This window comes from Nematolebias whitei, chromosome 9, assembly GCF_014905685.2.
Source record: "Nematolebias whitei isolate Nwh7 chromosome 9, NemWhi1, whole genome shotgun sequence".
NCBI lineage: Eukaryota > Metazoa > Chordata > Actinopteri > Cyprinodontiformes > Rivulidae > Nematolebias > Nematolebias whitei.
The window spans coordinates 39,236,607-39,248,771 of NC_056506.1; the positions used below are offsets into that span (position 1 = coordinate 39,236,607).

The 12,165-nt window shown below is 38.4% G+C and overlaps 1 protein-coding gene across 1 annotated transcript in view; it reads left to right on the forward strand.

Moving 5' to 3' along the window:
• Positions 1–6,012, forward strand: part of b4galt2 (UDP-Gal:betaGlcNAc beta 1,4- galactosyltransferase, polypeptide 2) — a 189,517-nt gene extending 183,505 nt beyond the window's left edge. Inside the window, exon 7 of the mRNA XM_037682331.1 lies at positions 5,778–6,012. Within this exon, the coding sequence (XP_037538259.1) occupies positions 5,778–5,928 (151 nt within the window). The 3' untranslated portion in view covers positions 5,929–6,012. The remainder of the gene's footprint in view (positions 1–5,777) is intronic.
• Positions 6,013–12,165: the final 6,153 nt, after the last annotated feature.

The following is a 12,165-nucleotide window of genomic DNA, read 5'->3' on the forward strand; positions in this document are numbered from 1 at the left end:
TGTGTGTTTGTATATATGTGTGTGTGTGTGTTTGTGTATGTGTGCATGTTTGTGCTTACAAAATGTGCCTCTAAAAGAATTAGGTTAGCCTGACCTAGACATAAAGTTTACCGTCCAATCTACAATCCTGTAACACTAAGTCATATAAACTATATAATGTACCCTTTAGTGTTGTTTTCACTTAAAAAAAAAAAAAAAGACATTTGGATCAGATTTTATGATTGCAGTGAAATGTAATAACTTTGTTTATTGCCAGAAATAAGTCGATGTGAATAAAACTGATTTTGTCATGACTGACTGTGAGCGTGCAGACACAACACACACCTACTGGATAGTATTTTAGTATTTTTTAGTATTTTATAAACTATCGTGTCTATTCATCGTCTGACCTGACCCCATAATTGCTAACTCAAATTAATAAATTGATTTCAGTTAAAGAAGACTTGAAACTTTTCAGCAAGACCATATCATGAACATGTGGCTGTTTACTGACATTAAGTCAAGCGAGAAAAATAAGGTGATTCATTTTAGCCTTTTTTCAAGCTAACTACTCATTATTTTACAACCAGAAGAGTCCAACCACCACCTGCTGACTATTACCGTAAAAACAACACAGTTTAACCCCTTAACGGTCCCATGTGAGGCTTTGTATTCAAATCTAAGTCATTAGGGTTAGGGTGGAAAGATCGTCCTGATTGGCTTCACTTCTCAAACTCTAAGGTCATGATCGTCTTTTAGACATGGAGTTTTGTACGTGCACCAACCAGGACCTTCTTCACAAATTGGCAAAAGGAGTCCAGCTTGGACAGCAGCACGGTGGCTCAGTTGGTAGAGCTGCTACCTTTCATTGAGCAGGTCACCAGATTGAATACTGTCAGGGGACCTTTCCATGTGGTGTTTGCATGTTCTCTCCGTGCATGCGTGGGATTCCTCCATGTACTCCAGTTTCCTCCCACAGACCAAAAACATGCATGTTAGGCTGATTGGTAACTCTAAATTGTCCCTAGGTGTGAGTGAGAGAGTGAATGGCTGTTTGTCTCGTTTGTCTCTATGTGGCCCTGTGATGGACTTGCAACCCGTCCAGTAGGGGTGTAGATCACCAGCTTTACCGTGATACGATATTATATTGATTTGTTTGTATGACGATACGATTTTTCTCTATATCACAAAGTCTGTCACGATACGATTTAGATTCGATTCAATTCTAGGGCTTCATGGACCGCCTCGTTTGTAAATGCATATGTACGTGTTCATTAATGTGCTTTAGCTGGCAGAGTTTTTTGATGTCTTAAATCTTGCCCTGTAAGGACAAGGTGTGAAGAGATCTTTTTTTGTAATGCCACTACCCTCTCCTCATGGCTTTGTCCCTTTTTCTATCTAAAAAAATGTATTCTGAATAAGAAGGCCGCACTTTATAGCAGCAGCTTCGTGCACTTCGTCCATCTTTCGGACGGCATTTGTACATGTTCTTGTTGTATCTCGGTGCAATGATAATAAAGCTTATTCTGATTCTGATCCACAAGTCTGTGATCAATATATTGCGATATCAAATGCCAATCTCATTTACATATAAATAAATTTACAAAAATTAACCATTTTATTTCTGTTATTACAGGCACCAGGCATTTAAATAAGAAAACATTTTTTCTTAATTAATGAAAAAATCAAAATAAATGACCTGTTCAGTATATTCTCACATTTCTCATGTTTAAGTGCATTTTTTAAACCAGTTAACGTAAAAGTGTCCTGATTACCTTTCAGTTATAAAGAAACAAAAATAGATATTGAGCTTACATAACATGACTATCAATGCCGTGTTTCATCTTCAGGTGAGCGACCAAATTTGTTGTTTCCCCGAGTATTTTAACTCAAACTGGCACCTGTTGCATACGGCATGAGTTTTGTCTGTTGAGCCGTCCTTCTGTTGGAATCCAAAATATTTCCACAGTGTCGATTTAAATCCAGCAGGAGAGTGGATTTCATTATCTGTGTTTTCTGCCTCGTCTGCCATGTTGCTGAGGCGGCCGCAGAGCGCAGCCGCGCACGGAAATGGTGACACAGACGTGCCTTGGGAATTTCAAAATAAAAGCGTATTTTAAAGTTGACGATATGATGTTTTAGTTTTGCCACGTTATAATTGAATCATTAATCATTGAATCGATTTATCAATTTAAATCGATGTAATTTTACACCCCTACTGTCCAGGGTGTGTCCCCCACCTCTCACACAGTGACTGCTGGGTATGAGCGCCAATGATGCCTGTGACCCGAAAATGAGGAAGCGGGTAAAGATAATGGATGGATAGAGGGAGTGATGGAGTCCAGCTTGGCTCCCAATGTCCATTAGACAACCAGTACATTTTAGTGCTGTTGTTTATTGCTTGGGAAATATTTCACAAAACATCTGGTAGCATTTAACAAATATATTCAAGAGTCATCTGTGCAGATGTCCAGTCATGAGTGACTATTTGTTAAAACATAATATGCTCCAGTGCTCTGTTAAACATTTGTATAAAACGGAAGAGAGTCAATGTTCAACTACAGTAGGCTACAACTAGACTTAGAACAGCATTCACACAGTAAGCACAATACATCTGCACTTTCAGAACATCTGTTTCCTATTATACAAATGCACTTTATGGTTGAACAGATATATGGTCATGACTGTGAACGCCACACAGATTCAAATGACACCTCTGGATCATCAGCATCACAGTTCGTGACAGCACCAACACTATGTTACAGTGACTCTTAAATATCTTCACTAATTTCTGCCAGCTGTGGTTAAACCTTTATGTCAAATAATAACTTACAAATAAACAAGCACAATAACATTTGCTGCTTTTTGCATGAACAATGGCAGCCAAGCCAGACTTTTTAGTTTGAGCTGTGCAAAGTGGTCCTGGATGGTACATGTATGTTAGAAACTGACTGTGTAAAAGACTAAAAATGGCCTTTGAGTCTGAAAAGTGAAGCCAATGCGTGCAAAAATTAGTTTGAAATAGCAACTAAGAAACAAACAAAACAAAAAAAACCAAGAGCACTAACAGTTGTCCTGTATTTAAAAAATACAAGAGGAGCTGGACTTTTATGTCAAATTTGTGATGAAGGGTCTTGGTGGGCGCGTACGAGCTGTTGCATTCTGCCTGTTAGAAAGCAAATGAGTTTGCCATTATCAGCGGCAAACAGCTACCACTTCTTTCTGTTTCAAGGTTATAAAAACATGAGCATGAGAAAAATAATTCCCATGCTGTTGTGAAGATCCTTGAGGAGATCGGTTTTCCTGTGAGACTCTCAGCTGCATTAAAATGGATCTTTATTTAGCTCAGTTAGAAGTTCTGGAAATCAGGCTAATGAGTACACAAGAACGACTGCCTTTGCCTTGCCCTCCAACTCTACAAAATAAAAGACAGCAACCTTGAAATGAAATGTGAAGAATGCACATGGGTCTGTATACATCTGCTCTTCACTGTATATATAGAGATTAATTTATGTGGGGTGGTTGCAATGCTTGATAAAATTATCTAAAGATCTTTGTGTTAATATCACAATATCTTCTCCATCTGTCTTCAATATATATTATTTCTATCTATCCTTCGTTTTTCTTGTCTGTCATCCAGTCCTCATTTGGGTCTGAAACAGCAGGTTCTTCGCCCCCGCTTCCTTTTTTTTTTTTTTGCACATTCTCCCTTAAACATATTTCTTATTATTTCTTTTGAGTAAAGGTGCCAATCCTTAACAGAAGTCGCAACGGTCTATTTATATGTTCTTGTGTTATACCGCTCGAAAGATAGATGCTGACAACATTTTCCCAGCCTCCCTTCATGGTGGTAAAAGTTATTTTTTGATTCAATTTGATGGAGACAAAAAGGAAAAGCAATGACTAAATGTCTTCACCAGTCAGCTCTGACAGGAATCTGTGGAGTCGGTGGTTCGTGACGAACTGAAGTGACAACTCCACTTGCACATCCAAGCGTATCATTAAGAAGACATCTTTTGTTGCAGTGTTGTCGTTTGATCAGTGCACATCAACTTTTTCCTATTATTAGACTCCTGTAAAGGAAGCGATTTTAAAACAACGGCGTTGTAAACAAGCTGTTCAAGATTCGCACGCCGCGGCCTCGTTTCAGCACCGACCGGCTGCAGGAACTGTTCCTACTACAAGCGTGTCATTAGAGCTTGCACTTTGAATCAAATTCAGTGCCAAAGGTTGCATCATATGTTAAACTGCAGCTCAGCATCAGAGCCGTGTGAGTGCATGTAACTGCCTGACACTCTGTGGGACTGTTCCCTGCTTTAATGTTAAATAAAGGGCACATTCTGATGTAACTGCTGACTCGCAGCCAATGGGAGAAGACGTTTTAACGTAGATTTAGAGAATATCCTGTGGAAAATGCTGCTGATTGAGTTCCCTTGTAATGTCACAGCGCCACCTCTTGGTCAAGATGATTTCTGCTCTTTACACCAAAGGAATTTGAATGAATGCTTTTAAGACAATTAAGTGGGCAATGACAGCTCACTGGCCTTAAAAAATAAAAACAAAAATGGCTGCCACTCCGTCAGATTTACAAGAACTGACCTAAAACTTGTGTTAGCTGCTGAGACTGATCCCCAACACATAGTGCTAACAGACTGCACAAGAGCTTTAACATTTTGCTGTAAACTATTTTGAGGCAGTTATGTCTGTTAGCACAATATCTCTTGGATGGATTTGAATGAAACGTCCATGTTTGTCTACAACTAACTTTTGGATTGCAGATGGCCACCACCTCCAGCTGACCATATAAAACACATGAATGGCTGTAATATAATTTTATAGTAGCTGACAGTCGTTATCTTATTATTTTTCAAGCAATCTTGAAATAAATTAGAAATTAAACCACCATGAGCTCAGTCAAACTATCCTGAGCAACTTTTTTCATTTTTTTATTCATTTAAAATAAACAAAAAAAAAAATCATCAAAAAGAAAAAATATTGAATGAAAAGTGTGCAGAAAGAAGAAAAAAAACGTATAATATCTGCCCCTTATAAAAATAATAATAACCACAAACAAACAACAACCTTCATTTGAACAATCTCCAAAGTGAAAACAAAAATATTAGGCATCCTTCACCTGGCAACATACCTTCACAACAATTTTAACTTAATCATCTTTTTAAACATATAAATTGTTTTAGAAATTTTTATGGTGATATCAAAACAATTCCACAATCCTGTTCCATGAATTCAGACCAGTTCTAAATAGACGTTTTACTAACATTTCTATTATCTTAAGGTTATAATGACTCTTTTATTTAACAAATTTTAATTGAATATTTTGGGGTAATATTTTTATGAGCTTTATACAAATACTATATTCAACCAAATCATAAAATTTTAATAATTTCAACTGATGACATAATATATTTGTTGGATTTGTAATTGTTTTGCTTTTCCCCAAACTTCAATGCAATAGATTAAATATGGAACAATCATTACATTATACAACATATACAAAGCTTAGTCATACAAAAACTATTTTACTTTATACAGTAATGCAATTGATTTTGCTATTTTTATTCTTAAGTGAGTTACATGAGATTTCCATGTCAGCTTCTCATCAATAACGACACCCAAACATTTTATTTCATTCACTTTATGAATTTCAATACTGTCAATCCAACTTCAACAAGTAGGCACGCATAACGAAGCAACACATTTCTGTTTGTATATTGTTCTGCCGTCTTCTTGCTTTTAATCATATCTAACCTCCCTCGTTCTCGTCTTTCCTCCTGTAGATTCAACAAAATCCAGAATACGAAGAACACGATGAAGAAGGACGGCATCAGCTCCCTGACCTACAAACTGCTGGAGGTAAAGAAGTATCCTCTCTACACAAACATCTCCGTGGAGATCGGCAAGCCGCCGCCTCGGCCCGTCAAAGGCTAGGGAGGTGAGAGGAAGGTGACGATGAGGAGGGTGGTGCACGCTGACTGACAGAGGAGCAGGAACATCTGGAGCGACCGGGGACGGGCGATGCGTTTCCTCTGTTTGGTCTTTTGAGATTCCAGCTTGATAGTTCTCTCTTTTTGGGCTCAGGCTTGTGCCACGTGGAGCAGCCGTCACCGCTGCTGCACTGCACCGCTCGGTGAATCACTCAAGGACCAACAGGTGAAACATCAGTAGCTCACAGAAAGTCGCCGTCAAACTTGGAGTCGTTGCTTTGAACAAATCTTTGTAACCTGGAGGCCGCCTGACAACGTGAGGACAGGAACTGTTGCTGAGGGATGAAAACACGAATTATGATTTATCACTTTTGCTAGTTCGGAGATGTTTCGAAGTGCACAGAATGGGTTTCTTTTTATTTCAGGTTGATGCTATGTTGGGTGGGGGGCGCTGTTTACAAAGATGCTAAATCACTTCAAAATGATGCAGCTGCCATCTGGGAAATCAAGCATGGGAAAAGTAGCAAACCAGTTTGACAAACTTTTATAAAGCCTTTCCAGCATGTAACATCAGAGCATCTACAGAGCAGGAGGGAGGAAACTTTGACTATGAAAACGCAGTGATGATCCACAGAGATGGTGGTTTTTTTTTTTATCTTTCAAGAGACAGCATCTTATCGTGACATGGCATTAACAAACGTGCTGGCATTTCCTTCGTGGAGTTACCGGCGTGGGTCTCATTCCTCCTGTGCTCCGCATCAACGAATGTGAATCGTGCCTGCTTCTACCGCAGAAGACTCATGAACACGCTGGCGAAACGTCGGAGAAAACTCTTTTCCTTTCTCACTTTTTTTTTTTTTTTACACACACAAACTTAACATTTTGAAAACAGAAATGGACTACTTGAAAGTTTTTGCAACAAAATAAATAGTTTAAAAAGTTTTACTTTGTACGCAGGCAGTCGGAAGCATCTTGGGAGGGTATTTTATAATATAAAGGAAATCTGAAAGCATCTGTATACTGACAGCTCAACTTGAAGAGTCTGTTTCCAGTAATATTTTTACTCCGTCGAAGTAGTTTTTATAGGGTGACTCGCTCTTTAAGGGTTCAGATTAGCTTGACAGTTGTTAAACACTGGGCGTTTGTCTTACACACGTAAAGAAACATCCAAAAACTGAGCTGTCAGAATATCTTTTACAGCCAAAAAAGCATTTTGAATCGAAAATATGACTTGTAAATTTTTATACAGGCAAGAAAATAACGAAAAATAACAATTCTTTGGGTCATTTTTTTTAAAGCCTACAACATAACCATCTAATACCACAATCCATTTAAACTGTACTGATAGAATTAATACGCCACTTTTGTCTCCATCTTTTCTGTTCAATCATTGAGAAATTATCTGCGAGGAGAAAATGACGTGATGCACTTCTGCAAGAGGAAAGTGTTCATTATAAGGCAGATAAGCTTGGTGTTTATTGCATCTTCCTATTTAATCATTAGCCGTCATTCCTGTATTCTACTTTATTACAGCACAAATCTGATTAGCCACTTGGATTCATTTACTTGCAAAGATCTTTTTTTTTTTTTTTTTGCTTAAAGGAACTGAATATTATCTCATCAGTTCCTCAACACATTGAAGCCTTGGGCAGCTCTGTCTTGAAGACAATGCTCTTGTTTCCTCTGTATTTTATTTTGCCTTCGTGTTATGTCGTTACAGCCCAAATTGTTGCCTTGACATGTTAACTGTGCTAATTTAAAGGTCATTCCTGAAGAAAATGTGTAAGAAAATGGAAGTGCTTGTTGCTGTATTTCCACCTGTCTTAACACGGTAAACAGAAAGGAGGCTTGAGAGTCTTTAAATTATTTGACTTGTTTTAGTGAAAACTGTGTCTCTGTGTAGGTCAGCCTTGGAAAAAAAAAAAGCAACCGTTTCAGGCTGTTTGGCTTGTTTTCTCAACCATGGCCGAAGGTTTGATTGCTCCTTTTCCTTCAGCACGCACTATCATGAACACACATACTTTCACTCTGTCCACCTTTTCCTTTATGTATTATCTACTCTTTCACTGCCTTTCCTTTCTTGCCCTGCCAGTCCTGGCTGTGTGTGTCAATGGCTCACTGTCGTGCTTTGTTGTGGACCCACTTCAGGCACAGCTGTGCCTCACAAGAGAGCCTCGTCTTTCAACAGATATCGACAGGGCCTCTCATTGTGTGTTCGAATCTCCGTGTCTTTATTTTGTTCAATCTTCTTGTCAGCGCACATGCCCATACGTGAATCCTACTGCCTTTTCTCCCTCTCGTCTCATTCTCCACTCCTCGTTTCGCTTCCTAACCTCCCTCTTGTCTGTATTTTCATTCTTATTTTTGGCAGCGCTCCTCTGGTGCTTTTCTGTGTCCAACAATGGCGAGTAAGGTAGTCTGTGTGTGTGTTTTTTTTTTTCCTTCTTCAAACCGTTTACAGCTCTGCAATATTACAGATCCGCTCTCATCCCCGCTGCATGTTCGGCTTCGGCGTTGAGAACAGAAGGTCAGAACGCTTCTACAAGGGCGATTTATTTCAGTTTGCAAAGCAGTCTGTTGGAAAGCAACACTTTCAGTGGAAAACAGTACAGCGGTTACAATTCTCATGGTTTTTGGAGGGGCACTTCAGTGGCGTGGTTTTCTTTCAGACACGGTGGGCTTAAAGAGAAGCTGGATCAGCGCGAGTCAGAACGTTTCGAGACACTAGCTTGTGTCAGGTTTTAGAAGCAGTGATGTAAAGTGTTTTATTATGATTAAGTGCAATGGGCAGTTTAAATATGTATCCATATAACTGCATCACAAAATGTGTCTTATTTGAATTGAAAATGATCAAAATGCCATATAACCCCATGTATGTTGAAATTTTATTAGAGAAAGTCACTCAAATTAAAGCTGACAGCAGGAAGAAGGCATGAACGACAGTTTAAAGGGATAGTTCAGTCAACTTTGACGTGAGGTTCGTCAAATGGTTATCAGAATAGTTGGACAGAGCATCACCTCGAAGTTGACTGTAAGTTGGACTACTTCACCCGAGTGGGTTTGTTAAGTGTCAGATCTTTTATATTGGCTGCTACCTTGTTGCTGTTTCAGTCGGGAAAGTCAAACTTTAACTACCGTATTTTTCTGACTATAAGGTGCACCGGATTATAAGGCGCATTAAGCGAAACAAAACAGATAAGTCAAACTTTATTCAACTCATTCACAATAACCGCATAAAATCAGTTTGAGGTCAGTAAGCACAACTAGAATTAATACACAAGGTTCACTGTCGATTTTTGAGAAAATTAAAGGATTTTTAAAGTGCTCCTTATGGTCCAAAAATACGGTATTAAACAGTTGAAGTGTCTCTTTGAAATCAGTGCCAGCTTCAAGGCTACTCTGACACATCACATGAAACTATTTTGCAGTTTTAAACCAACCGATGGATGAAACTGGAGAGAAATGGCCTCAGTGTGTACAGATAGTAAAACATGGCCTCAAGATCAGCAACAGACATGTGTAGCAAACAAATGCATGTGAAATGTGGCCTCTGCTGGAGAACCAAACAGCCGCGAGGAGCGCTTGATGTTTCTTGTTGAACCTTGGAAGCAGTTTCCTGCTGTTGAGCACACCCAAGGTGGTTTAACGTGGTTAAAAACGCATCTTCAGATGCACTTTTTGCTTCATCTGCTGCTGCTGCCGACAGGATCGTCAGGCCTGCAGGTATTTTTAAAACTTTTACTGTACTTATGGATTTTCTTTTGTACATTGAATGTTGAAAATGTTATATCTTATATAGAATGCATTATGTCATATCAAACCTACTTTTTCTATACAATTAATAAATCAGATGTTAAAGATTGTATGATGGTGTGTTCGTTGTCATCATTCGCGACACTGAGGTGATCAAATTGGCAAAAAAAAAAAAAATATATATATATAAGGTTAGGTTTCACCTTTTCATCATGAGCTGGCTAAGGTGAATCAACGTTTGTGTGTGTAGTTTGTCAAATATCTCAAGAATCACTGTTTGGATGGTAATGTCATTCTCAAAGTAATTTATTGCGTGTACATCTACAACCTCATTCAAGATAATGACCACAACTATGCAATTTTATCAAACAAAAAAGGCTATGATAGGCCTGTCGCGATAAACAATAAACCAATTAATCGCATGATAAATGAAAATGATCGACCTCATTTTCATTTACCGGCTTTATCGTTTCTTCGTGTCTCTCTCGTTCTACTGAAGACACCAGATGACAAGGCTCAACTCAGGTGCTCCCCACTGACCCCTTCTCTTTTCTCTTTAAAATCTGTTTTAACCATCCAGAATTGCATTTTTGAATATCTATCATTTGGTTCAAACAGTCTTATACTGCCATCAGGTGGTCAAAAGAGGTACTACCCTACAAACAAATCAACATTTCTAATATTGTCAATTATCGCAATAATTTTTTAGACTTTCGCCCCGCAAAATTTGTTATCGTGACAGGCCTAGGCTATAACTTAGCCAATTTTACAGATATTGAGTTAAAATTCAATGTGGTAGTAGCCAACAGTCAGCCTAACACAAAACCAGATTTAAAAAATCATGCAAGTTATGAGTTTAAAACCTTTGCATGCAAAGCAGTGAGCAACATGCATTCATTTTTATATATGGTCTTCCACCTCTTGTTACCATGACAACCAACATAAAACTTTGAACCTTTCTTTATATGTTTTAGATACAACTTTACAACCACAACACCACTGCTATCTTTTGTTTTTCTTGTTTGGTTGTTTACAAAAACACAGCAATTAAAGGGCTGAACAACACTTTTATTTGGAGTGTTTTTCACAAAGTTTTTGCAAACCGGTACATGTTACCGTCAGTTCACACATTCAAAGCTTACACACAGTTTGGTAACAAATCACCCTTATTGAGTCCCTTTTGTTTCATACAGTCTATTTAATCTGATCTCATATGACCAGATCTGAAAAACTCTAGTGTCGTTCTTCAAAAAGAGGATTTGCAAATGTGAAGCTACTTTTAACGGCTGTATTTATTAAATCTGAATCCTCTGATGAAGCCATTTCCTGATTAAAAGCAGCAATGAGGCGTGGACGACCAGTTCGCAGCTGGTTTGTTTCAAATTTATCAGAAATTAGAAATGAAATCATTTGGTTAGACAAAATACAATCTAAACAGTTTTGAACAGTTGAATGGATGATCATAATGCTGTAGGATTTGCTGCCTATAAGCCTATAAAAAAAGATTTCATGCAGTTATAAAGATTGATTCTGAAAAACAGTCACTGATCCTGTAAACTTGAAGCTGCAGGATGTATAAGCTGTAGACATAATATCAGTGGATGCTTCTATGAAATATTACACATTCCTGATAGTGAAACATCAATAAAGTATTGAGCTGAGAATTGTTTCCCAGCCACATAACTAAATAACATCCCATTACACAAAATTCAAATATCGCTCATGTCTTCATCTACAGCCCACCAACAGCCATCTTCTCGTGCTCTGAGTTCTGTTAGCATAGAAGAACAGATGCACAATTGTTTACTGCTCTGCTCGGCCAACTTCTAGTCTACACTGCTGCGCCCACCAGAGACAATCCTAAAGTCATATTAAATCTTCCTATAGACCTTGTTTTGTTGAGTAAATCTATGTGGTACTTCCTGGGTAACTACCATATTTTTCGCCATATAAGTCGCACCTTTATGCATAAATTTACAAGTCCTGCGACTTATACACCGAAGCGACTAATATACATTTTTTTCCCCATATCTATAACCCAATTTTTGGCTGTGATCTGACAATTTCATTCATTCTGAAATGGAAAATATTGAACACTACCATTTTCAGCCACTAGAGGGCCCTCGACTAACATGGCAAGCCAAGTGTCGCATTAATAGGTAAAAGTGGCTATTAATGAGACATTTAGCTTGCCATACGAACCACCTTCGTCTCGCTTCGGAACTCCTAGAGCAAACGTCAAATCAGCTGCATTTGGCCGCGTCGCCTAGACGAAACGCAGCTGATTTGACCATTAAAGTGCATTTATTAAGGAAAAGTTTGTCTTTGATATATTGATATATTTGGCCATTTGGCAGCCAATCGATTTTTGGCACAACACCGGCCCACATTTCCGTGTGGTTAGCAGTGACGCATAACAAACGCAACGCGTCAGCGGTGACACATAATGGATGTGACTAATACAGCGAAGCGACTTATGGTTTTTTTT